This window comes from Myotis lucifugus, unplaced genomic scaffold (assembly GCF_000147115.1).
Source record: "Myotis lucifugus unplaced genomic scaffold, Myoluc2.0 scaffold_83, whole genome shotgun sequence".
NCBI lineage: Eukaryota > Metazoa > Chordata > Mammalia > Chiroptera > Vespertilionidae > Myotis > Myotis lucifugus.
In genome coordinates this window covers 674,044-700,362 of record NW_005871131.1, presented here as the reverse complement: position 1 = coordinate 700,362, position 26,319 = coordinate 674,044, and the positions used below count along the sequence as shown (strand labels likewise).

General features: G+C 48.6%; 1 protein-coding gene across 3 annotated transcripts in view; it reads left to right on the top strand.

The window, feature by feature from the left end:
* RFT1 (RFT1 homolog) overlaps positions 1-18,926 on the top strand; it is a 31,957-nt gene extending 13,031 nt beyond the window's left edge. Inside the window, exons 6-13 of one of the 3 annotated variants that reach the window (XM_006090851.3) lie at positions 134-271; positions 4,550-4,628; positions 8,610-8,660; positions 9,611-9,741; positions 11,973-12,117; positions 14,914-15,019; positions 17,988-18,237; positions 18,518-18,926. In XM_006090851.3, the coding sequence (XP_006090913.1) occupies positions 134-271; positions 4,550-4,628; positions 8,610-8,660; positions 9,611-9,741; positions 11,973-12,117; positions 14,914-15,019; positions 17,988-18,237; positions 18,518-18,685 (1,068 nt within the window). In that variant the 3' untranslated portion in view covers positions 18,686-18,926. The remainder of the gene's footprint in view (positions 1-133; positions 272-4,549; positions 4,629-8,609; positions 8,661-9,610; positions 9,742-11,972; positions 12,118-14,913; positions 15,020-17,987; positions 18,238-18,517) is intronic. The other 2 variants (XM_023755680.1, XM_023755679.1) reach the window with 2 other exon arrangements.
* Positions 18,927-26,319: the final 7,393 nt, after the last annotated feature.

The window sequence follows — 26,319 nt, the reverse complement described above, 5'->3', positions numbered from 1 at the left end:
TAGACCAGAAGGTGCAGTTAATTAAGACTGTTCTGTTTCTTGATTGACCTTTGAGGTCAAATTTATAGCATATCTTAATTAGGACTATATTAAAACAGTGCAATTTAAGCCCATTCTTTTCTTTTCCCCCCAGGTTTTCTATACTACAGTTCTGGTGCTCTGCTATGTTACTTATTTCAAAAAGTTACTGGGTTTCCCAAAATCAACCAAGCAACAAACTCTTCCTGTCTCCAGAATGACAGATCTGCTACCCAGTATTCTGAGAAGTAGAGTAAGTAATATATTTTTGTCTCTTATCATTTTAATCACAGATGCTGGTTATCCTTGAGGGAAAGAAACTATAACTTAATTGTTTATTATTATTAGAATAGTAAAGGTAATTCAGTAGCTCATATCTTTTGAGTGCTTGCTATGTGTTCAGCCAGGGATTCTAAATCTTGGCAGTATTGACATTTTGGGCTGGATAATTCTTTGTTTAGGAGCTGTCCTCTGCATTCTTGATTTATTTTTAATTTAATTTATTTTTTATTGATTTTAGAGAGGAAGGGAGAGGGGGAGAGAGAGATAGAAACATCAATAATGAGAAAGAATCATCAATTGGCTGCCTCCTGCACACACACACACACACACACACACACCCTACTGGTAATTGAGCCAGCAACCTAGGCATGTGCCCTGACCAGGAATGGAACAGTGATCTCCTGGTTCATAGATTGACACTCAACCACTGGGCCACACTGGCCAGGCACATTCTCAGTTCTTACCCACTAGATGCTAGTAGTTACCACCCCCCAGTTATAACAACCACAGACACTGCCAAACGTCCCCTCGGAGACAAAAGTTGTCCCCAGTTGAGAACCCATGTGCTAGGTCCTATGCCGAGTACTCTACATGCCTTTAGGTATAACAACTCTGTGAGGCGGACACTGTTGTTTATATTTTACGGTTGAGGAACTGAGGCTTAGTGACTAAACACCTGCCCAAGGTGAAGGTCAGAGCGAGGACAGTCGCCTGGAGTGGCGTGGATCCCAGCAGACCACAAGCTATAACCACTGTGTTCCACTCTGTCCTGCTGTCGCTTGGTTTTCCCCAGAGCTGGCCTCTGGCACAGACATTCCAGAGTGCTGAGAAAGCAGGGACAGCCCCTGCGTAGTCCCTCAGCGAGTGTCAGGCCTCTCTCAGGTGACCCACTTTCCCATGTCATCCTCTGAGGATGCTAATGTGTGGGAGCCAAGCATAATCTTTTTCTACTCAACTCTTCAACTCTTGGTCCATCTGACCTTCATTTCCTGACTCTGGGTCGGTGCTGCTGCCTGTGGCCTGGAGCTGCAGGGTGATGCCATACTGCACTGCCTCTGCGCAGTTGCTTCGTGTCCCGCTCCGTTCCGGGCTGGCCTCCTTCCTTCTTCCCCCGCCTGGTGGCTGGCTAGATGTGGTGCGCTTAGTTGAGGTAAGGCTTTAACCGGATTTCTCTTTTGTGATTACTTTATTATTTTTAAAATTTTATTGACTTCAGAGAAGAAGGGAAGAGAGATAGAAACATCAATGATGAGAGAGAATCATTGATCGGCTGCCTCCTGCAGGATCAGCCCACAACCAGAGCATGTGCCCTGATGGGAATTGAACTGTGACCTTTTGGTTCATAGGTCAATGCTCAACCATTGAGCCACACCGGCTGGGCTACTTTAAAAAGCTGTAAAATATTTGGGACTTTAGTCTCAGAACTTATGGAATCTTGCTCTACAACTTTTCAAGAAAAGCCAGATATGTTCTGATTTGCTAGATAAGAGTTCTCCATTCTGATCTACTAGATCTTACCTTTAATCTAAATCAACGTGGTAATTTGGGGATACCACAGTGCCTCATTCTGCCACCTGCCCAGTGGGACTGAGCATGCAGGAAAGTCCCTCCCTGAGGCTCCCTGGGGCCCACCTGTCCCGGCCTGGCCAGCTGAACCACTGGGCCAGCCCCTGCCCCTGGCAGTATTTTGGGAAGGAGTATTTGGACCATTAATACAGACAGGAGAGGGTAATGAGTCTGTCAGGTGTGTAACTAACCCTGTGATGGGCTCAGAACTCCAAGTTTCATTTCCTTACCTGTCAAATGGCGATAAGAGTCCATCCCTCCTAACGTGGTTGTGCGAGTCAGATGAGATGGGGCATGTAAGGTGTTTAACCTGGCCTGGCCTGGCCCCGCTGGGTGACCATAGTGACAGCTGATACCATCATCACCATCACACTGCTGCCCTGAGAGCAGCGCTAGCTCCACTGAAACGTCCTCGCAAGGCAGACGCGGTGGCATTGGTGTGAGAGCGCAGCGGTGTTACCTGCAGTCTGTCCCTGTAGTACCCATGCTCGTACTGCTGGGACAGAGCCTTGGCCACGAGAAGGTTGTGTGTACCTGTCACTCTCTGTGGCTCTGTTCCTGCTGACAAACAGCACAGCCCCTGCTGGCTGCTGGCCGGGATACAGACATACAGGGCGGTGATTGCTGGGCCTCAGAGGCTGCCTGTGCCCTTGGGAGGCAGTACCTGCAGAGGCGAAGCATGTATTTAGCAGTATTCTGTGATAATCACTGTACTAGGTGCCCTGAATAGGGTTCCTGCCTTCAGAACTTGCATTGTGGTAGGGAGTTAAGATGTGTACTCAGCTAACTACACTGCAAGACAGACAGAGTGTGTGTGTGTGTTTGTGTGTGTGTGTGTGTGTGTGGCGCATGCGCCTGGTGTTAACGAAATGAGGCACAGAGAAGAACTGGTAAATTCCATCTGGGAGCATCGAGGAAGGCTTCATGGAGGAAGCTGCTTTTGATCTGGGCCTTGACACATGGGTGGGCAGAGGTGAGTGACTCAGATTAAAGCAGAGTGAGCCCCAGAGTTCTGGTGCCAGACCTTCCCTGCAGTCCCCTGACCAACAAGGCTTGTTGGTCAGGGGACTGCAGGGAAATTCACAGCCTGTAGACCAGCTCAGCAGTACCAACCTACCTCTTGTGAAATAGGCCTCTTTTGACCGTCCCACGTGACAAATCCATTCCGGACAGAATGCTAAAAGCCCAAAGAATGCACTTCTTTTCTATTGCTTAGCAGACACCTCTGAGAAGAAACCTAATCAGACTTCCTGTCTCTTTATTCTTAATGAGCATTTTGGACATAGTAAGCAGTGTAGCCATTCCTTCTGAACCATGGGTTAATTTACTTATTTGTTGTTTTTTTTAGTCCTCATCCAAGGACATGTTCTCATTGATTTTTTTAGAGAGAGAGAGGAAGGATGCGAGAGGGTGAGAAACATCGATGTGGGAGAAGCATCGATTGGTTGCCTCCTGCAAGTACCCTGAACTGAGCCACTCGCTGGGGCATGGGTCTGTATAAATTGAAGGCATTGGGAGAAAGAAATGCTAAAGTACGAGGTATCATATAGAGATTTTACTTTCCTAAAGAAATTTTTAAAAGTAACTCAGCCATCTTCCCATTCACAATCTACCAGCAAGTAGGCTTCAGAAGAGCCTCGTGGGCCAGCTGTAACTGTAAAGAGCACAGGTCGTGCTGGGGAGAGCCCCCCAGAGGATAACCTGGCGTGGGGAATGTGAGAGGTGTCCTGCCCAAGGCTATCGGCGGGATCACTGCCCCAAACATGATGTGGCCCACAGCGCCCCCTGGTGGTGGTAGGGAGTCTGGGGAAAGGAGAGACCCAGTTTCCTTCTCCCTGGGAAGATTTACTCCTGAACTAGAACTGCCCCTGGCATCTGCTCCAGGTCCAGTGGTGCCCTGGAGGAAGTGTAGTTTGGGAGGGTCAGGCCTGCCCTTGCAGTGCCTGGAAGAAAGGCTCTGAAACCAGGGGTGAGGACATTTGAGGACTGGAAATGACCCCTGCTTTCGAGGGGTACTCTAGACTTGCCCTGTGCTAAGTGGTAAACACCACGTGTGGCTATGGAGCATTTGGAATTGAGGTGAGCTCTAAGTGAAAAATACACACTGGATTCAAACTTAGTACAAAAAATAATGTGAAATGCCTCTAATATTTTTTAACGTGATGAAATGATGATATTTTGGGTTAAATATATTTAAATTAACTTATTATATATAAAATTAACCTTTTTTTTTTTACTGTTCACTACGGTGCTAGAAAATTTAAAATTATGTATGTGTCCTGCATTATATTTCTACTGGGTAGCGTTGCTCTAACGGGTGGGCTTTGGGCCAAGAGGAGGGGCCCATGGGACAGGTTCCTTGCGTTAACTTCTGTAGCTACAGCTAGCCTCTTGGAGAGGTGGAGTGGGTCTGGCCTTTGTGCGTGAATCCTGGGCAGGCCCCTTACAGGTGTGTGTCGGACAGGGGGACTGTTCTACCCGGAGATTTTGTCTTCGTGTTTAGGAATGTAAATTCTTTGCCATTATTTGTGGGATGTCTCTGTGTGCTCAGCATTAAATGAAAAAGCAGTGGGGACTATCTAAGTTGGGATTTAGGGACCAACATGAATTTGCCTCTCCTGTAGCATTAATGTACTCTTAGACTTGCAGTGCCTGGGATATTTTTGTTTGTTTTCTCTTTTAGGCTTTTGTAAATTGGACAGAGGCTAAATTGACTTGGAGTTTTTTCAAACAGTCTTTCTTGAAACAGATTTTGACAGAAGGTGAGTAAAAGATTATCCTGAGCAGTTAGGAAGCCATAGCATAAGCAAGGGGATCCCATCCCGGCCTCCTGCTGTCCACAGCCCTGGGCAGAGGAACCTCAGAAATGGCTTCTCATGTAAGGAGAGGGAACCTAGCACCTGCTGAGCTTGATACTTTACTTACGTGTCTTTGTTTATTATGGATGAAGAAGCTGAGGGTCAGTGAGGTTATGTAACTTCTTCGGGGTCTTTTAGTAATGAGAAATAAATTAATTTTGAATCCAAGTCTATCTCCAAAACCCCATGTTATGTCATTTAAATAAATGTATCATAAAAGGATTATATCAATTATAGAAAAATCTGTAGACTCATTATCCTATTCCTTTTTATACACTTTTTTTTGAACTTTGTAAAGAAAAAGAACCAGGTTTTCATCATTTTATTTTCTTAAACAGTAAGATTCACCTTTGTAATAGTTTGGTCAGCCTTCCACTTTTCTAAGGCTTTTCAGGGTAACAGTGATAGACCTCTCGATGCAGAGAGGAGCTAAACATACATACATCTAATTTTTCTGTGTATGTATATTGGTTTATTTATACCCAGCTTTAGTTCAAAGAATGAGATTTGAGGTAGCTGTAAGCTGCTGAAAGTAGTATTTTCTCTCTCTACATAAGTTTCATTGTCTATACACCTGTATACCGAATACTGAACATATTTTTTTAAAACTTTTCAAAAATTGTCTTTTAATTATAAAAATATATAACTCCATTACAAAAATTTGGGAAAACAAAATGTTTCCAATAAGTGCACGAATTCATGCACGGGTGGGGTCTGGCCAGCCTGGCCCCAATCGGGGCAGATCTGGCCCGGGCCTGTTGGGAGGAGGAGATGGTGGGAGGTTGGCTGGCGGGTGCACCCTGATCAGCTGATCAGGGCCAGGCTACTTTGGGGGAGGGGCTGTGGGCGATTGGCTGGCGGGCCCCACCCCCATTGGGGTTGGGGAGACCGATTGGGGGCAGGGCCAGCCGTGGGGAGGGTCTGTGGGCAATGGGCCGGCCAGCCCCACCCCCAAATGGGGTGGGGGGCCGATCGAGGGTCAGCAGCTGGGGGAGGGGCCTTGGGAGGTTGGCCAGCCCCCACCCCAGTTGGTGTGTGTGGGGGATCAGGGCGGAGCTGGCTTGGGGGAGGGGCCGAGGGCCGATCGGGGTGGTGGGGGCAGATTGGGGTGGGGAGGGGCTGTGGGCGGTGGGCTGAGGGCCGATCAGGGGCCAGTAGCCTGGGGGAGGGGCCATGGGTGGTTGGCTGGCCGGCCGGAGGGGCCACAGGCAGTTGGCCAGCTGGCCAGCCAGCCAGCCCTGCCCCTGATCAGGTTGGGGGGGCCGATCTGGGGTGGGGCTGGGCAGGGAGAGGGGCTGTAGGAGGTTGGCCGGCCGGCCCCATCCCCAGATCTGGCTGGTTCGCTGGCTGCAGTGGGCGTCATAGCGACCAGTCTTTCTGGTTGTTACGGCTTTCCAGTCACTGGTTTTTTTTATATGTAGATTATTTTCCTTCACACATCCCCATCTATCTTTAAAAATATATATTTTTTATTGATTTTTAGAGAGAGAGGAAGGGAGAGACAAAGAAAAAATTCAACGTGAGAGAGAAACACCAATCTGCTGTCTCTAGCACACTCCCTACTGAGGATCAAGCCCGAAACCTGAGCATATGCCTTGACCAGGAATCAAACCTGCAACCCCTCACTGCATAGGACGACGCCCAGCCAACTGAGCCATACCAGCCAGGGCTCCCCCCCATCTTCATTTTTAACTAATTATACTTCCAAAGGGAAGTAACTCCCTGTAAGCCTCACTTGTCCCATCTGAGTGAAGGGGTAGGACAGGAGGTGTCTGAGGCTCTCTGAGCTTTGAGAGTGCACGGTTCTGGTCTAAGCCTGTAACATTGCCATTACAAAGTGAAACTGTTGGCAGAACTTCTAGGAAGTAAGGATCAGAAGCCTTCGGAGAGCTGAGTGGAGGTGCCTTAACTATGAGTTTCTTGAGAGCTGGAAGGTGCTGTTCACCACTGTCTCCCCAGCACCCTGCTGGGCCTGCACATGATAGGTGTTCAAGTATTTGCTGGTAAAGAAAGGTATCTGTAGTGCAGTTGTGTTTTGTGACAGTTCACCTTATTGTTAGTTCACCTTGTGTACTTTTTCCTCCCAGAGTTTTAAGAGCAGTTTAAATGAATTGAGGAATGGATCCAGTCCAAGCAGTGGCGCTGGTTGGTTCTCTGGATTGCAGTGGCTGGACATGTGTTGGTAGCAGCAGATGAAGCTAGCCACACACTCAGGCCTCCTGAGCTGGGCCTGGAGGGGGCCCCGAGTGCTTGTTCACTCCACGGTTGGGCCGCCCTGGCCTGACTGGCAGAGGGCCATTAGGAACTTCTCAGGGCCTCCATCTCCATGGCTGTGAAATAAGGAAGAGGCTTGACAAGGACTCCCAGATTCTTTTTCTCTCAAAGCTACAGCTCTGAGAAAGTTGAAATCATTCATTGTAATAGCAAAAAATGTGTATGCTCTTGCCTTCTGCCCCCACATTTCCTGAACACTACGTGCCAGGTGCTGAGAATACACAGATGGATGAGTAGCAGGCCACGAGCTTAAAGAGCTCATTCTCTCATCAAAGAGGCACAATTGTGTGGTTAACTCTGACTCAGAGCTGCGAGGACTGTACTTGGAAACGTGACCTCATTCGCCAGACATCTCTCGTGTGTCCTCTCACTTCCTGGCGCTCCTCTAGGAAACCAGGGAAATGGAGATGACCGAGACATGGTTCCTGCCCTCAGGGAGCTTACAGAATAGAGAGGGAGAGGCCCATTGTGGCAGCACAAGGAGTTCCCTGCAGAAATGCCATCCTAGGTGGTGAGAATGCCACGAGCCAGCCTGACTCAGAGCAGCTGTAGAGGCCAAAGCCTGGTAGGATGTAGCTGAGGATGATGGTTTGATGGGAGGTGGGGATGAGGTTGGTGAAGGGAGGCCAAAAATATAGCTTGGGGGTAGTTTATAAAAGGCTCCAAATGCAGAATTAAGGAGCCCGGACTTTTTGCAAACATTAAGAGGCCATTTAAAGGTGTGAAAGCAGGGATTGACTGAAGAGCTAGGTTTGCAAAAGCTGGAACTATTAGCGGTGAAGATGGTTGGAGTAGTGCAGAGATGCAGATGGGAGTGAATTCAGCCATTGGCCAGTGCCTGGGAGGACCATGGAGGTCCCTGCTCAGGGCAGTGGCTGGGAGATTGTAGGGAGGCAAGGGCCAGAGAGATTTCAGAGACCACTGCTTCTAGTCTCCTAATATTGCCTTTTTATTTATTTTTTTTTTTTTAGCAAGTTGCTAGGAGGTGAGAATTTGCTCTGTAGGGCTATGGGCACTCCTCAGTGTTTTATCGCCATAATGGTCAGTGCTTTCCATTCACAGATAATATGAAAATTGGGGGTGGGGGAGTAGGGCTCTGGGCCCGTGTCTTCTCCGTGAAGGCATTAGACTTAGATTTGAATCATGAGCGTGGGCTCCAGAGCCTTGCCAGCCTCCATGGAGCGTTCTCCTCCTGGAGAGGAAACTTTCAATGAGTCTGTGCTCATAACCATGGACCTTTGGTTTTACAGAATTCACACTCACATCATCTGATCTCCCTTAAAACTTGGGACAATTACTTTCATTATTAATATTTTAGTAATCTCCCTGTACTTAAAAACAACTGATCAGACTGGTTTTATTGATTTTGTTTTATTTGGTTTTTAACTGGTTTGGAGATTTGCTGTCAATAAATCCCCCAGCGCTTTCTAAGCTGCTACTATTTTGAGATTATTTGAAATCTACATTAGGACAAGGAATGTTTCTTTAATTATCTAATTTTTCTCCTTTCAGATATTTGCCAACAGGAAAAGTTGATAGATGATAAGAGAAAAGGAAACAAGAAAATAATGTACAATCAAAATGCTAATTACTTTGCTTTTCTATTTGCAGGGGAGCGATATGTGATGACATTTTTGAATGTGTTAAATTTTGGCGATCAGGGTAAGATGAAATTCTGTAGTGTTTTAATTAAAGGGGAATACTGTTAGTAGATACTTCCTAATATTTTCTCTGCATTTTGATATGATTAATGAAAATGAACCTAGGAATTATATAAAAGGAAGATTATGAAAACATGAATCCTGCCTTAACCTGCTTTCCGCAGAGCTCTGATGCTCATTTGGGGGTGGGGAGGTGCTAAGAGAAGAGAAAAGGGAGCTTATCATCACAGTTACAAAGATACACCCCATGTTTGTGTGGGTGTACTTAAAAACAACTTACCAGACTGGTTTTATTGATTTTGTTTCATTTGGTTTTTAACTGGTTTGGAGATTTGCTGTCAATCCCCCAGCACTTTCTAGGGCTCAATTTTTTCATATTTATTTTTTTAATATAACCTCGGAGTAGTGGAAATAAAAATAGGAAAAAATCCACGTGGTATTAATGACTTTTATAGAAAAGTGCTGGTGAAGGAAGTATTCTGTATCTTTTGTTGTTATTAATCCTCACCCGTGGATATTTTTCCATTGATTTTTAGAGAGAGTGGAAGGGAAGGAGAGAGACAGAGAGAGAGAAACATCGATGTGAGATAGACACATCAATTGGTTGCTTCCTGCGCATCCCCTGACCAGGGCTAGAGATCGAGCCTGCAGCCGAGGTACGTGCCCTTGACCAGAATTGAACCCGGGACCCTTCATTCTGCAGGCTGACGCTCTATCTACTAAGCCAAACTGGCTCGGGCTGTATCTTAATTGTCAACGTCAGTGTCCTAGTTGTGACATTGTACTCGAGTTTTGCAAGATGTGGAAAACTGGATCTATTATTTTTACAGCTACACGTGACTATAGTTATATCAAAAAGTTTTAAAAATTGAATTAGATAAAAAGTTAATAGTGCTGAGAAAATTCAGAGGAAACCCAGTCGGATTGCTGTTTCTTCCTTTTGTTTTGTAGGTGTATATGATATAGTGAATAATCTTGGCTCCCTTGTGGCCAGATTAATTTTCCAGCCAATAGAGGAGAGTTTTTATGTATTCTTTGCGAAGGTGCTGGAGAGAGAAAAGGATGCCACACTTCAGAAGCAGGTAGTCCTGGTTCTTATGTCACCATCTCAAATGAACTCTCTCTCTAATTGCAAGATAAATAGACAAAAATGTGGAGCAGTCTGTTTCCCTTCTGTCTGATCTGAAATTTCCTTCTAGATTTCATTTTTCTACACCAAGCATGTCAAACTCAAAGGCTAACATGGGCCAAATAAACAAGGTTTAAGTTGATGTGGGCTGCAAAAAACCAAAAGCTTCAACTTTCATAGAAAGGTAGGTTTATTTCGATAAAGACATGCTGAATAATAAGGGTTGAAATAAATGAGTAGTCGTTAACATAAAATAATAGAACATTTTAATAAAAATTAATACTTTTCCTTTTTTTTTAAAAATATATTTTATTGATTTTTTACAGAGAGGAAGGGAGAGAGATAGAGAGTTAGAAACATCGATGAGAGAGAAACATCGATCAGCTGCCTCCTGCACACCTCCTACTGGGGATGTGCCCGCAACCCAGGTACATGCCCTTGACCGGAATCGAACCTGGGACCTTTCAGTCCGCAGGCCGATGCTCTATCCACTGAGCCAAACCGGTTTCGGCAATACTTTTTCTTGAACATTAACTTACCAGACAGTGAATAACTGCACAAATTAATAAGCGTAATGCAAATAAACCTATTTTTCTTGTTCTCCGAAAGCGAAATATTTTCTGTTGCGCACACCAAACAAGTCAGTACAAGACTAATGACGTGGCAATCGGCTGCTAAAATATTCACTGCTAGTATTAGTGGAGAGAAATGGTGCGCCTGCGCGTAAGGCACATAAGGGAAATGAATGCAACACGATTATAGTAATCAGTCATTAGCTAACCTTGTAGTTCGTTATTAATAATTATGTATAACAGGATATTGTAAAAATTAAATTAGAAAATTTTCATTAAGACGTTTCTTACATACCGTTACGTTGGCTGGGCCGCAAAAGTATTTGTTGTGGGCCGCATGCAGCCTGTGGGCCGTGAGTTTGACTGCTTGCTCTCCACACTCTGAGTGCATGCTGGCAGGACCCTGTGCTCATGTCTTCTTTCACAGCCTCTCCCTTTCTCACTGGCTGGCCCTTTCTTTCCACCTTTTGTCCCTCTTTTTGGCCTTATTCTTGACCCAGCCCTCTCAGAACTCTCGATGGCTATCCCCAACGCAGCACAGACCCCCTCCCTGGTCTAGTCTCGGGTGTAAGACCCAGAGGTGAGCCAAGGGACTCAGAGACTGGGGCAAGGCTGACTGAGAATCTGGGGAGGGAAGGACCTGGTCATTCGGTTTCTCTCACCACACCAGTTGTTTAACACTTGGGTTGCGGGAAACGAGTTAAGTCGGCTCGCGTGAATTGCGCGTACTCCGCGGGAGCCGTCTTAAACTCGGTTCATATAGATTTGCGGTGGAGTGCGGGAAACGTGTAAACTCGGGCCGATTGTAACTGCGTATTACCAAATATTTCATTTCAATCGAACCCATACTTCAAAAGATATAGGCATTTTAACGCGCCATCTTATATTTTGGCGGGAAATTCACCCGCAACCCAAGTGTAAGGATTGTGAAATGCCCAGAGCTACATTCTGACCGTGAGAATCTACATACTCCAGTTAGTAAATACAGAAGAAATTTTAATCCAGAAGCATTTGGTTACATAAACTTCCCCTTTTCTAAAACCACTGAAAATGTCTGGATACTGAACACACTGTTGGAGCGTGGTCCCGTACACCAAACGGTTATTATTTTAGAATTAAAAGCAAGCTAAGGTGGCCTCTTACATGTCTTAGACATTTTGCAAAATATAGTTTAAGCACAGTATCACAATGAGCTAATCTGGTTCTCAATTTGACTTAGGAATATTTTCCCAAGTACACTGACAGGAACTTCAGGATTTGGAGATGTTTGTCAGGAGAAGAACACTGGCAAAGGCACAGCTAGCTAGCAATGCAAAACATTGCTATCTCATTTAAGAATAAATATCAGAGGGGACAGTGAGTGTTTCCTAAGAAACGTTTGACATAATTTATTCTAAATGAGTTAGACACGAAGCCGCCCCTGCACTCCCGAAGGAGGCACACATTGTCCTTTCCTTCCGTTGCTGATTGACAGACACCGCGCGGGCTGCAGAAAGCAGTGATGCCCTCACCAACTGAAGGAGTGGCCAGGAAGCAGCACAGGGGAGGCCAGATGTGAGGCTTTCCTTTGGCTCATGATTCATCCAGCTTCCTTCCCTCTCCCCGGCACCAGGAGGATGTTGCTGTGGCCGCCACGGTTTTGGAGTCCCTGCTCAAGCTGGCCCTGCTGACCGGCCTGACCATCACCGTTTTTGGCTTTGCCTACTCTCAGCTGGCCTTGGATATCTATGGAGGGGCCATGCTTAGCTCAGGATCAGGTATGCACAAGAGTTGCCAGATGTGTTCTAATTTCTGAACAGAAATAAGAGAGTCTTATGAAATTCAAGAGCTTTTGCACACACATTGAATCTGTGTCGTCTCGGGGGAATTGTTAGTGGCAGGGCTGTGGGTGGGACTCTTCCCCTCATAGGAGGTCAGACCAGGTGGATCTGTTCCCCCACCTCATTGAAGAAGTTGCTAAGAATCCTTGCTTGCCCTGGCCGGGGTGGCTTGGTTGGAGCGTGGTCCCATACACCAAAAGGTTTTGGGTTCAATTCCTGTTCAGGGCACATACCTAGGTTGTAGGTTCTATTCCTGGTCGGGGTGTGTACCTGAGGCAATGATCGATGTTTTTCTCCCTCTCTCCCTCTCCCTTCCTTTCTCTAACAACCAATAAATAAACAAAACCTCAGCTGAGGATTAACTTTTAGAAAAAAAAAAAAATCCTTGGCTTTCCTCTTAGGCCTAAACTGGGTTTGCCAGGTGCTCCCATGTGCCCCCTCCAGGGCAGGGGTGGGAACCTTTTTTGCCAAGGGCCATTGGATATGACTCACTTAATATAAATGTATGTTGCTATGAAAGAAGCTCCTAGATTTATTGAGTTTCGAGTCCCGCCTGCGATTGCCTTGGCAGGGCCAGACCAAATGATTTCTCGGGCCTTATACGGTGAGGGTGAGGGAGGAAGGCAGAGAGCAGGCTGTAGTGAGCCTCCACTTGGTACTGAACACACTGAAGATAGTCAATACAACATAAATCTCACGGCCTGATGCATAAAAGCCTTTGAAGGATAACCCAGAGCCACTTGCAGAGAATAAAATTGATCTCGGCAAATAAAATTGTACATATAGTCCAGTGACTCGGTGTTTGAAGGAGGAAAGCATTGACTGTGTCGAGCTCTAAAAGACCGGGAGCCCAGGCCACCACGCATCTCGCAGCACTTGATCGGCCCCGGACGGCACCACTTTCAGAATGCGCTGGGCATGGGCTGGCAGTCCATTGCAGTGTTTCCTCTTGGGTTTAGCAAAGGGGTTTTGCATTCCTCAGGTCACTAGACAAGGACCCTGAACACTTCTTTCTGCTGCCCCATCTCAATGTGAAGAGCTTTGTCAGTGGCCATTTTATAAGTCCTCGGGCATGCTTTAGTCTCCGCTGTAGCTTTAGCCTCTGCTGTAATGAGCCCAGACTTCGGTATCAGGAAAAGAACAAAGGCCATTAAGTTTGGAGAAACTCCTGCTGTGAAATCAGTGCCAGGCGTACAGCTCCCTGGGGCTCCTGCTGGGAGAAGTGTGTTTCTATCAGGCAGCTACAGGGAGGCCTCAGTGGGAAGCCAGTAGTGAGTCTGTGCAGACTGGGACTCAGCTGTTTCACAGCAGCTCTGCCCCTTTAGAAAGGTGATCACCTAGGAGCAGCCTTTAATGTAGTGATCCCAGGAGTTGCCAGGAGGAGAAGGCTGTCCCATCCATGGAATGTTCACCCAGGGGAGTAATCAATCTCAGAAGACACATAAACCAACGACTGTGGATGTGTAGTCCTTTTACTCCAGTGAGATGCTGGTGCCAGGTTTGAGCTTTGATAAAAGCATTTATCAATTCAAAGGTTAGTGTTAGTTGATTTCTAAGGTAAAATGCCTCTGATGGTTTATGTCACAGTCATTAATAACTTTAGACTCAAAAAGGTATTCTCAGTATCCTCTTCACAGAGAAGAGTCTTGAGAATGGTCAGGTTTCTTAGTGAAAAGAACCTGTGGTTTGGGGTGCCACCAAGTTCTTCAGGGCCATCGGCATCTCTTGCCTGGCCAGGCTGCACCAGCGTCATGTCCCAGCAGGGTCTTCTAGCCTTGTCTCCGCATTATAGCTGCCTCTCATTTTGACCAAACTTGAGCCTCTGTAAAGCCCATCGTGGCTTCTGGTAGGGTCAGTGTGTCTCCCAGGGTGCCTGCTAGCTTTCCTTCCCTCGTTTCCCCTCCCCCTCGCCTCCACTCCCCCTCATCTCCTTGCCCTGCTCCTGACTCTGGATGGCTCGCCGTTAGTTTATCCTTTCGCCTATTGATGTCGGTTTGGGCTGTTATATGTAAAACTGCTGAGGACATTTATGTACAAGTGTTTTTGTGAACATGTGATTTTTCTTCTGTGGGAAGTATACCTAGGGGTGGTATTGCTGGCTCACAGATTGGGCATATGTTAATTTCATTACCAATTGCTAGGCTGTCTCTTGATAATGGCCCTCTTAAACTGGGGGTCAGTCCCATTTTTAAGGCTTCGATCTTTTGTTAGCAGATTTTTTCAAAGCTTGTTAGTTAGCTATAGAACTGCATTACTTTGTTACAGAAAAAAATAACACGGTGGGCTCTGGCCTCCCTGCGGATTTGTGGGTGTTCTCTCCCTGAAGCTGCCTGCTGCTCCTGTTCTCCCCAAGGTCTTTTCTCCAGGACCTTTCCAACTGAGGTTCTCTTAGCGCAGCCCTCGTGCCCTGAGTGCTCCAGCCAGCAGGCCTCTCCGTGCTGGTTTAAAAAGCGAGATTTGCTTGCTGGCCAGATAAGCTTTTAGCTGTTAAGCAAGAGATCTATGCATTTATTCATATGTATCCTTTTGTTTTTAGCTGTTTGTTTTAGTCAGTGCCATGGAATGCTAGGAGTCCTTCCAGGTCACTAAGACCATAGGCTTGAGCATGCATTTGCCCCCGATGATACCAGCTCATGACCCCCTGCTGGTGTTCTCTGACCACCCCGCCAGCCTGAGGGTGGGTGGGGGCCTCCCGTTCGGGCTGTGGTGGCTCAGTGGGTTGTTTCCTTACAGGTCCTGTTTTGCTGCGAACTTACTCTCTCTACGTTCTCTTGCTTGCCATCAATGGAGTAACCGAGTGTTTCACATTTGCTGCCATGAGCAAAGAACAGGTCGACAGGTGGGTGACCTTAAAGACACACCTCTAATCATGGCCTTTAGCCAAAGTGAAGTAACGTGCCATCTCATTTCTTTTCATTCTGGACCTGCCCTTACGAAAGGCTCTCTCAGAGGTGGCGCCTAGCCACTAGTACAACCTTCCCCAGGCTCTCCACTGCACACCCCGCGTCGGTGGAGGAAGGAATCTGGGCCTGAGGGCTGTCAGTCCAGGTTTGCAGAGACGTGCACAAGACACTCTACTCCTGCACTTCCTTGCTTACTGCTCCAGAGGGTTACCAAGGGGCTTCTCCAGGATTCAGAGTCCTGTCCCCGAGAATCTGACTAGTGGGTCTTTAAGAATCTCAGGATCTGTGACATTTCTCTCAGAGAAAGGCTCATGTGAACATACATGTTTTTGCCCATTTTTTCCCATCCATGGACAACAGACCAGAACCTCTGCCCCGGAACCTCAAGCAGTGGTTCTTAACACTGATTGTGAGTCAGAATCCCCCATGGGCCTTGCTAGAAATGCAGACTCCTGCCCACCTACTTCCACCACTCTCTCTCCTACCACACCTGCAGAATCAGCAGGCTCCTAACTCTGTGTGTGTGTGTGTGTGTGTGTGTCTAAAAGCTCCTCAGTGATTTTGACATGAACTGCTCATGAATGAACTCAGGATCTTTCATCTCTTGTGTCCAAATACCAAAAGCAGCAAGGCTGTATCTTAAGATATCACTACAGGATGAGGTGAGGAGAGCGATGAAAGTGATAGGGAGAAGGAGAGAGAGTAGAAGGGGTGGGTGCAGGTAATGGGATGAAATGGGATGAGGAGCCCTCGTTATTCCTTTGGTCCCTGGGGGCATTCATGCTGCCTCTAAACTGCCTTGAGTGCTGCTGAAAGTCCTGAGGCCAGTGGTGGGGGTGGGATGGGAAAGGGTAGTTCACGGAGCTGGGGAGCCCTTCCTCTCATTCAGAGCAGCCTCTCTGCCCCTGTTGGACTGTCTCACAAAGAAGCTTGTGACTTTGTTTGCTACACCATAGTTTAGAACTTGAGTCTAGAGCAGCAGACCCCAGACTGACCAGGTTCCCTTAGGAAGTTCTAGCCCCTCCTAGACCAACAGAACTAGACTTGTCGGGGCCTGGGCCGAGGGGTCTTCCATTACACAGCTCCAGGAGATTTCCAGCGACAGCTGGGCCCGAGGAACGGCTGGCCCGAACCAGCTTTCACAGGAGAAACGACATTGAGCACTGTGACCCAGTACATGTTCAGGGGCCATGACTGAAACTTCCTGCTTTCACGAAGCAGTAAGTTCGCCAGTTATGCACAGGACACGCTGATAGTTTTTATTCTGTTGTTTCATTTTTATTTTTATTTTTTGTTGTTAATCCTCACCCGACGATATTTTTTCCATTGATTTTTGTGTGTATGTGTGTGAGTGGGAGGGAGGGGGCGGGAGGGAGGAGGAGAGAGAGAAACATCGATGTGAGAGACACATTGATTGGTTGCCTCCCACACGTGAATCGAACCTGCAACCCAGGTATGTGTCCTTGACTGGGAATCGAATCCAAAACCCTTTGGTGAGCAGGCTGACACTCTAACCACAGAGCAACATTGGCCAGGGCTGTTGTTTTATTTTTAAACTGCCATATCATGACCCACTAAATTGATTTTCCAGCCTACTTTTTGGACACAACATATAGTTTTCAAATAATGGTCTTGACATTGTATTTACTTCAGATAAGTTTAATTTTGAAATATTAAACATATATATGTAATATTTCTATTGATTTCAGAGGGGAAGGAAGAGGGAGAGAGAAATAGAAACTTCAATGATGAGAGAGAATCATTGATTGGCTGCCTCCTGCACACCCCACACTGGGGATTGAGCCCACAACCCGGGCATGTGCCCTGACTGGGAATCGGACCCTGACCTGCTGGTTCATAGGTTGAAGCTCAACCACTGAGCCATGCCGGCCTGGCAGTGACTTGCTGCTTTGAAATCAGAGAAGCAGAAGGAGCAGTACAGTCCATCCAGTCATAGACTCCAAAGAGCTCTAGAGATGCAGAGAGAGAAGGAAGGATGTGCAAGAGTCTGGGGACACTGGAGATGATCCAGGCCTGCTCCCTGTTTACATCTCATTTTGGAGGCTGATCATTTGCTTTGAATGATGTCCACCAGCCAAGGTTACGGGGCTTCTGCGTTTGAAAGGAAGTGGTGTGCAGCGCTAGAGTTTAGGGGCCAGGGGTCAGGGGGAGTGTTGGCTCCCTCCCCAGGCAAGTTACTCAGACTCTGTGCCTGGTTTCCTTGTCTGCAAATGAACCTGAACTCCGCAGGGAAGGCTGTGTGTTTATCCACAGCCCCCCCTCGCCCCCCCGCCCCCCCCCCAGTGCCTGACACAGAGTTAGCCTTTGTATATAATTGTTACCCGTGCCATATTCTCCTGCCTCACATTAAAGACTTGGGCTGAATAGGATTATTTTGTGTTTTGATTACAAAGTGCCCCTTAAATGAACCAATTATTATCCTTGAAAAACCATAACTATCTTGAGTTGCTCATTTTCTTCAATCTTTACCTGAGGACATGCTTTTATTGATTTAGAGAGAGAGGAAGGGAGAGGGAGAGAGACGTCAGTGTGAAAGTGAAACATCAATCAGCTGCCTCCCATACCTGCCCTGACCAAGAACCTAGGTATGTGTCCTGACTGGGAATAAACTGGCAACCTTTCGATGCACGGGATGCCACTCCAACCCACTGAGCCACACCGGTCAGGACACAAGTTGTTCATTTTCTTACTCCTCTATTCAGGGGTGGGGGGACAGTGACATTTCCATGTTATCTTTAGAGCATGAAAATGTTATGAAAACCAGCTGGACTGTGGGGACTTGCAGGTGCTTTCCATGACTGCATGTTCACAGCCACTTTTTTTGTAGGAGTTCTGTCTTAGGGCAAGTTGCCACTGCCCCGCTTTGCTTGTTTCCCTCACCAGGTACAACCTCACAATGCTGGCCCTGTCATCTTCATTCCTGGTGCTGTCCTACCTCCTGACCCGTTGGTGTGGCAGTGTGGGCTTCATCTTGGCCAACTGCTTTAACATGGGCATTCGGATCACACAGAGCCTTTGGTTCATACACCGCTACTACCGTGAGAGCCCCCACAGGCCCCTGGCGGGCCTGCAGCTGTCGCCGGTCCTCCTGGGAGCGTTTGCCCTCAGTGGTGGGATTACTGGTGTGTCAGAGGTGAGAGTCCCTGAAGCAAGCTGTCCCCTGTTCCTCCCTCTAGGCTTCCCTTCCTGCTCTGCCTGAAGCAGCTGGACAAGTATTTCCCACCTCTGTCCCTCACCCTAAGCCTCTAGGACAGCATCTTAGGATGCTGTTAGCCGTGGGGACAGGGTAGACCCTCAGTGCATAGCTGTCACGCCCTTGATCTGACTCCGAGTTGGAACAGTGGGGCCCCTGCTTCCCCCGGCTTGCCCCAGAGGAAGGAGGCCAGGGCGGTGACGGTGGTTTCTTTCCACAGGCGTTCCTCTGCTGTGAGCAGGGCTGGCTGGCCCGGCTGGCGCACGTGGCGGTGGGGGCCTTCTGTCTGGGAGCGACTCTCGGGACAGCGTTCCTCACCGAGACCAAGCTGATCCACTTTCTTAGGACTCAGTTAGGTGCATCCAGACTTGCTGACAAAATGAGGTGACCTGAGGGATTCACTGACACCTGTGCACCTGAGCCAGCTGTGGGCAGAGCACGTTTCCTGGGCAGAAGGGCCCTGCAAAGAGGCCTGCAGGGTGAGGCCCACCCAGGCCCGTGAGGTGTTGGAGAGAACCGCCCAACCAACATGGACTGTCCATCCGAAGTCTTCCTCAGGAAGCAGGAGTTCCATGTTTACGGGAAGGCCAAAAGCTCTTTTAAAATAAATACAATTATTTTTTCCACCATTTTGTTCCGATCAGCATTTTCCTTTTGAGTCATGTATTCATTCCTTTTGAGTGTGATTGACCTTGGGAGCTACATGCTCCAACAAACTACACCTTGGATGTTAATAGTTAGTCATCTGGTGCAGAGAAAGAGAAGCACCGTTTTACCCCTCACCAGAATATTTGACTTATTCTCTGAAAGAAGGAAGGAAAGCTGATGTTAGGCACCAAACAAGAACAAAGGAGACCCTGGAGTGTGGCTTTTCTCATATCAGCCCTGTGGTCTGGGTTTTTAGAGAAAGAGAAATGTTGCCCAATAGAAATCCAAGCAATGAAAACATGAAGTCTTCCAGCTCACATTTCCCGAAGTTCACTGGGGATCACATGTCATCCTCACTGTGTTCCCTGGGCCAGCACATGCCTTCCCAGAGAGGTGCAAGCTGGCTCAAGGCCTGGCCACCTGAAAGACGGTTTGGAAGGACACTGATCCAATGTGAGCTACCTTGTCCGCGGAAGGAAACCTTGCTTTGCACAGAGGAGATTGCACAGATGACAACCAAAGTTGAATAGATGTATCTTTTTTTCTTTATGTAATAAAATAGGGTAAATTCTCTGTGGCAAGTAGCACAGGCCCTTCCACGGACCCATGACTTCCAGCACTGGTCAGTACACCGAATTCCAGCCCCAGGACAGGAGTGGCAGGCCCTCGGGCCTGGTCCTCCAGATACAGTGGGTGTCCCGGCTAAAGTTCACCTCTCTTCACCCTCCCGCACCCAACAGGCAAGATCACCAAGCATTGTTCCTAGGCAGCAAAGAGTTTTTCTTCTTTCATTAATGTACCAATTTCTTTGCATATGGCTGACCTTTGGAGCTGCATACGCGAACTGTACCTTGAATGTTGGCAGTAATCATCCAGCCCCGATGTCCCCACACTTCCTGTGTTTACACTCAGAGCAGGTTGTTCACCGGGGCAGTCAGGGCAACTAGTACCTGACAGTGATGCGGCTAAAATGCAGGCATTTCGATCAGGGGTGGGGAATGTCGGGCCCGTGAAATCATTTGGTCTGGCCCTGCCAAGGCATTAGGGGTGAGTTAATTAAATGTTTGATCAAATGTAGCAGGCTAATTTTTAAGTTGATAATTTTGTGTGACCCACAAATGATGTTACAAATATCCAAATGGCCCTTGGCAAAAGAAAGGTTCCCCACCCCTGATTTAGATCCACTGACCCTGAGCCAGAGCCAAGGGCCGAGGACCCAGACCCAGCAGCACACCCAGGTTGGGGCCCAGGCACCTGCACACCTTTTTATCTATTCAAAGGAGAGTGTTTTTTTGTACTAATGGTGGGGGATGGGGGGCGGGAGTAGCTAAATGCAAGGTGTGGCTGAGCAATTGGAGGCCCTCTAAAAGCATGGCCTTCATCGTGCTTTTGTAAGGCAGGGTCAGGCCAGCTCAGAAGAGCTGGTTGTCCCCTGGGGCAGGGTAGGCGGCACACGCAGAAGGCAGCCCTCCCTCCAGTGCACTTTTTTGTCTCTTGAGTGTGTGGAAATGTGTCTTCAGCCTTCAGAAGTTCCTTCTCTGCTGCCGCTGACCACCCTCATCCTCTAGGACAGTGGTTCTGAACCTTCTGGCCCTTTAAATACAGTTCCTCATTGTGACTCAACCATAAAATTATTTTCGTTACTACTTCATAACTGTAATGTTGCTACTGTTATGAATTGTAATGTAAATATCTGAGATGCAGGATGGTCTTAGGCGACCCCTGTGAAAGGGTCGTTCGACCGCCAAAGGGGTCGCGACCCACAGGTTGAGAACCGCTGCTCTAGGACCTTGTCACCCACCCCAGGCCCACTTGACCCCAGACCCAACACATGGTCTCTGAACTACCTGCCTCAGAATCCCCTGGATCAGCGGTCGCCAACCAGTGGTCCGCGGACCTCTGGTGGCCCGTGAGGTCCGAAAGGTTGGCATCCACTGCCCTGGATTGCAGTGTAAATGAAGGTTCCCAGGACCTACTCCAGACCTTTGGAATTGCATCTTTGGGGGCAGGTTCTGGGATCAGGTTTTTGGCAAACAGAGGTGGGCACACCATTTGTCCTCGTCAGTCTCGGAACTCAGTGTGAACTGGTCGTGCACACCTTCACCGCGTCCGCTCTCTGCTCCAGGAAGAGGCAGCACGGCCGACTTCCCGGCTCCTCAGGCGCAGAACCACCCAGGCTTCTGCCCTCCTCCAGCGGGACAGCGAGCACCATTCTCACCTCTCCGAGCAGCCCGCCTTCTCCCAGGAAGGGTTTTTGGAGGGAATCACACTTTTGTTTTGAAGTGACACTTAAAATACAGCGAGGTTACTTCTCCATGGAAACAAGCCTCTAAAGCACATCCTTTTAGGAAATGAAGAAGCCTTTGGTGGTGAGAATAACAGTATTTGTGTGTGTGTGTGTGTGTGTGTGTGTGTGTGTGTGTGCGCGTGCTGCTCTGGCCACAGGTGTGTTGGTTACTTCAGACCTGGCCTGTCAGATCCCTCAGGGAGGGCTGCTGCTGTTCTGCTGCTTGGTGCTTACTCAGCAGCGACTCCTGCCTGGGGGGAGTCGGGGGTGACAGGGGGGCGGGGGGGCGACAAGCTGTTTCTGTCCCGCTCCCTGCCACTCCCCAGCCTCATTCAAGCAAGGCACGTTCTCCTGTCATTTTCTTTTCTTTCATTTCTTTTTTTTTAATTTAAATTCTTTATTGTTTAAAGTATTACATGCATCTCCTTTTCCCCCCATTGACCTCTCCCTGTCCACTCCCACCCCCTAGCTGTCATTTTCTTTACTCATGATTCATGTTGCTGATTGCATGCCAATCCCCTGATTTTAATATCAATAAATTATTTTCTTCATATCTTCAGCTCTTTCATTAATACCCCTTCTCTTTCCAAACAGGAAGAATATTCTTCTTAAACTTCAAAGGGAAAGTAGGTAAATAGCTTTGAGTATGTAAACCATTCTGTTCCTCACTGGATCATTTCTCCCTGCACTGACGTGACTGGACCGTGATTCCGTCTGACTGTCTGACCGTCTGACCGTCTGACTGTCTGACCGGGTGGTTTCCTGGCCTCTGCATCTGGGACTGAAAAGCCTGGCACTTTATTCACTGCCCCCCGCTTTCCCCCCAAGCAGTGTTCCCATCGTTCATTGCACTTTTCTCTCTCCTGTCTTCTTGTCTGGCCTGGCCCTTGTCTTGGTCATGTTTTTAAGTTAAGCAGCCATTCTTCTGTGGGTCAGGACTAATATCAGTAGTAGGGAGGCCAAGTGTGTGATTTTAGGCAGCGTGATTCTTAGGGAGTTCCCTCCCCCCTTCTATCTTCCTTAATCGGTGCTTAACTTTCCTTTCACTGAAATGAAAGGCTATTGTTCCATCCCCCAGAGAAGGACCCAGTGACTCATCCACACGGACGGACGTGTAAAGTAACCCCATCGGGGATTCTTCCATGAGCAGCACAGGAGCTGAGAGCATCAGCACCTGAAGGAGAAGGGGCTCGGGTGAGAGGCTGTGCAGGTCCCAGAAGGTAGGGGCTCGGAGTGCTGCCCTGTGGCTTCTGGGAGGCATAGACTTCAGTTACGGGGGGCGGAAACCAGGGAGAATGTGATCCCTGGCACAGTCTTGGAGGCCATGACTGAAATGGGGCAGACCTGGATGGGGACAAGAGAAGGGAAAGCAGCTGGGAACCCCCTCACACCCCGACAAACCCTGCTCCTAGGGGAGGCCAGGCCAGAGGCAGAGGGCGGGCCACTGGCACTGCTGGCAAGTGAAGAGAACTCCCACCAGGAGCTCATTTCGAGAACCTTTGGGAGCTGACCCACGGGCTCAGGCTGCTGCTTGCTCCAGGTTCTGGTGGCTCTATGGGAGAGTTCTAGAAGACAAACCGAAGCCAGGAAGCCTGTGGAGCCTGTCAGGAAGGACCCGGTTTGTAAAGAAGATAAGCTGAGGCATGAATGTCAGGGGTCCCCTAGAAATGCCTCGAACACAGTAAACAGAGAACTGGAACAAGCAACCAAACAAGAACTCTGCTCTGAAACATCACTATGTGCTGACTGTTCCAGGAGGCTCCAGGGAGGGGCTGAGATTCAGGTATTTAATTTGGAAATGAGACTTCTGAGCCGATCAGATGCAGATGGAAATGACCTGTTTTACTGTGACTTACTGTACCTGGGAGAATTAGTCCTTAATGCTTTAAATACTTCATTTGCTAATTAACCTTTAGGGGTAGCAGGAAAGATGTTTTATCTGAAGAACTTAAGAAGGAAGACTCATTGTTTTTGCATCATCAATCTGACCCTAATTACTGTAGCATGATGTATCATTATTTAGTGTCATTCATTTTTAACCAGAATTGCTTGGTATATCAAACCAAAAATGGAAAAATGGGCTCCTAATATAGTCCCTCCTTTAGGGAGCTGATGAAGGAAGTCTTGTCAAGCTTCTTAATTGCCCTCCGATGAATTAGAAGTTGCTGGGTGCCTGTAACTTCTCCATCCTTCTTGGGCAGTGTGGCTTACACCGAAAGTGCTGGAGGTGAGATGGAGGGGGTTCGTTGCCTTCATGAAATAGACCCTTAGCAGGTAAGTGTACCCGAGCTCCGTCCCAGCCGCTGCAGCTACTGCACACACTTTTGGAGACACTCCCCACAGCTCGTCAAGGCTGTTACAGAGCGCCGTGCTCCACCCCGAACAGAGAGAATTCACGTGTACAAGAGTTGTGGTTGGCTACTTAGCACCACGTTATGTTCTATAGACATTTAAACATCAATTGTGAAGCTTCATGTGTATTTTGGAGCCAATAAGTTTTGTTTTCATCTCAGTCGTTTCTGTAGATTCCTGAAGAGTTGAAGGGCCCTGGAGGCTGCACCCGTGAGGCCGAATGGACAAAGGACCTGGGCGCGTGGGAAGGAGGAAAGGGGCCTGTGAGGCTCCTCGCTGCGAGGCTGGCAAGTACCTGGGCACCGGGGCAGCTCCCGTACCTTCCTGTTCCCAGCTTTCTGTGGGGGGTGGATTCTCATCTCTCTTGTGACCCAGAGGAGTGGTCAGGCTGGTGGGCAGTGAGAGGAAGAGTTCTCAGGCCAGCTTTCTTTCCACCACCTTCTCTCTTCAGCCCCCAATCTCCCCTCTCAGCTTCAAGCTCTGTTCTGAATGTGCAGCCCCTAAAGGAGAAATGGAACCGTCTCTGGTCTCATTCATTCATTCATTCATTTATTTATTTATTTATTTATGGTTTCAGAGAGGAAGGGAGAGGGAGAGAGAGATGGAAACATCAATGATAAGAGAGACTCATTGATCGGCTGCCTCCTGCATGCCCCACTACTGGGGATCGAGCCCTCAACCTAGGCATTTGCCCTGACCAGGATCGAACCATGACCTCCTGGTTCATGGGTCGACCTTCATGGGTTGGGCTGTGGTCATCTTAATAGGGCAGCTACTGTGGGGTCATGGGTCATAAGTGAGCTAGTGGACGACAGCCTTTGGGTCAGGTGAGCCTGTTGGTTCAATCAGCTCTCTCTGGGCAGGGGCTGGGCGGGTGGCCTGGTGCCTGCAGTCTTGGCCCTTTAGCCTCAGATGAGCCCCATCAGGGCCCATGACATACGGCTGACTTGTGAAGGAATCTTCTAGACCACCTTTTATTTGTCTCATCTCCCTCCCTCCCTCCCTCCCTCCCTCTCTCCAGTAAATGTGTCCCAAAGTATGACCCTGTTGACTCTACTGTCACAGGGTTGCCCTGGCCTAACAAATGCAGTTGGCAGAGGCCACCTGGGTTCACAGTGCTCGGTGGAAAGGGACCCAAAGAAACTGGCAAATCTGTATCCTTTCATCTCATCTGCACCGCCTCTCACAAATGGGGTCTTGGCACAGTGGTGTGACGCTGTCCCGCAGCCAGTGAGCAGCGACTAATTAGGACACAACAGCATCAGTCACGTTGGAGGTGACAAGTGAGCAGCATGTTTCTGGTGCGCCTGGGAGATCTGACATACTTTTCAATTCTGTGGAACTAATCGTGTGTGGCTTCCACGCAGCCACGTCGGGTGGGAGAGAAGGGGCACGTCTGAAGTGGAAGCAGATTCACTGTGGGCAGCGTTGGTTTTGTTCCCAGCTCACCTGCTCCTCACTCACTCTGCTAAATCACGAAGGGTGGTACCCGGGCCATTGGCATGGGGCCCCAGAGGGCCTGCCTCTTCAGAAGGCCTTGTGGTTCCACCACTGTTCCCAGGAAAAGTAGGAGAACTCCCAGAGGGCGCTGGGTGACACAGGAGCCCACGGCCTTTCAGGGGGTGGGTGTTGAAAACCCCAGCTTTGATTGGCACACTCCCGCCGGGCTGCAGGGAGAACCAGAAAGACCAGGAGCATCAAAACAGGGTGGCCACAAGGAAAACAGAATGTTCTCCTGCACACATGATCCCAACCAAACTAGGGAATGTTGCTAAAATAGCTTCCCCTTCTGTTTCCCCCAGGGCCTTAACCAACTATTTTATGAACTGACCAGATTAGCATAGTGCACTTCATGGTCCTGAACCGGAGCTGAAGGTTCCTTCCTTCCTCACTGGCTTCTGAGCCCCCACATGGCAGCTCCAATGGCAAGAGCGTGTTCCTACAGGTGTGCAGATGTCGGGCTGCGGGGGGGCAATGGAAGGGACAGAGCTCCCTGCACTTTTTCTCTTGTAACCATGAGTGAAACCATGTGGCGCTCTGGCTCCCCAGCAGATGATGGCATGATGCCCAGGCACAGTGGCGACTGTCCTCCCTCCTCTCGGCGCTCCTGCAGCAAACCTGCAAACACGAAGCCGAGAGCCAGGCCCCGGTGGAAGGCCCCAGAGGGGTCCTGCCTGCGGCGTGTCTTCCATCTGCACCACCAGGGGAAATCCGACACATCCATGTCTGCCTTTGGCGGTACATGAGCGGGGCCTGGTTTTCTCACTGGTGCCTGATGCTGCACCCATGCTGCTACATGGCCGCCTCCTCCAACTCGCTGGGTGGCCTCGGACAAGTCTCCCTCACGCTACCTATGAGGGAGCACTGAGTTTGGGCCAGGTCCTGTGCGATGACACTCAGCACGTATTAGCTGTTAAATCCTCACAGCAGCCCCCTCTATTGTCTACATGTTACAAGTGAGGAAACGGAAGCACAGAGAAATAGATTGAATTGCCCTGGGCCACCCAGCTAGGAAGACAGTGGAACCTGGTCTCCTGATTCCTGACACCCCCCCCCCCCCCCCCCGCTTTACCCTGGGCTCCTTCCTCCCGATTCAAAAAAAGGCTGGATGTGATCTGTGGGGTTCTCTCCACGTGAGCCTGGTGGAGAGAAGGGCCACCTGCTGCAGCTCCTACTCTTGCTGCTGCTGCTGCTCCTGCTGGTCCTGCTCCTGCTCCTCCTGCTGCTCCTGCTGC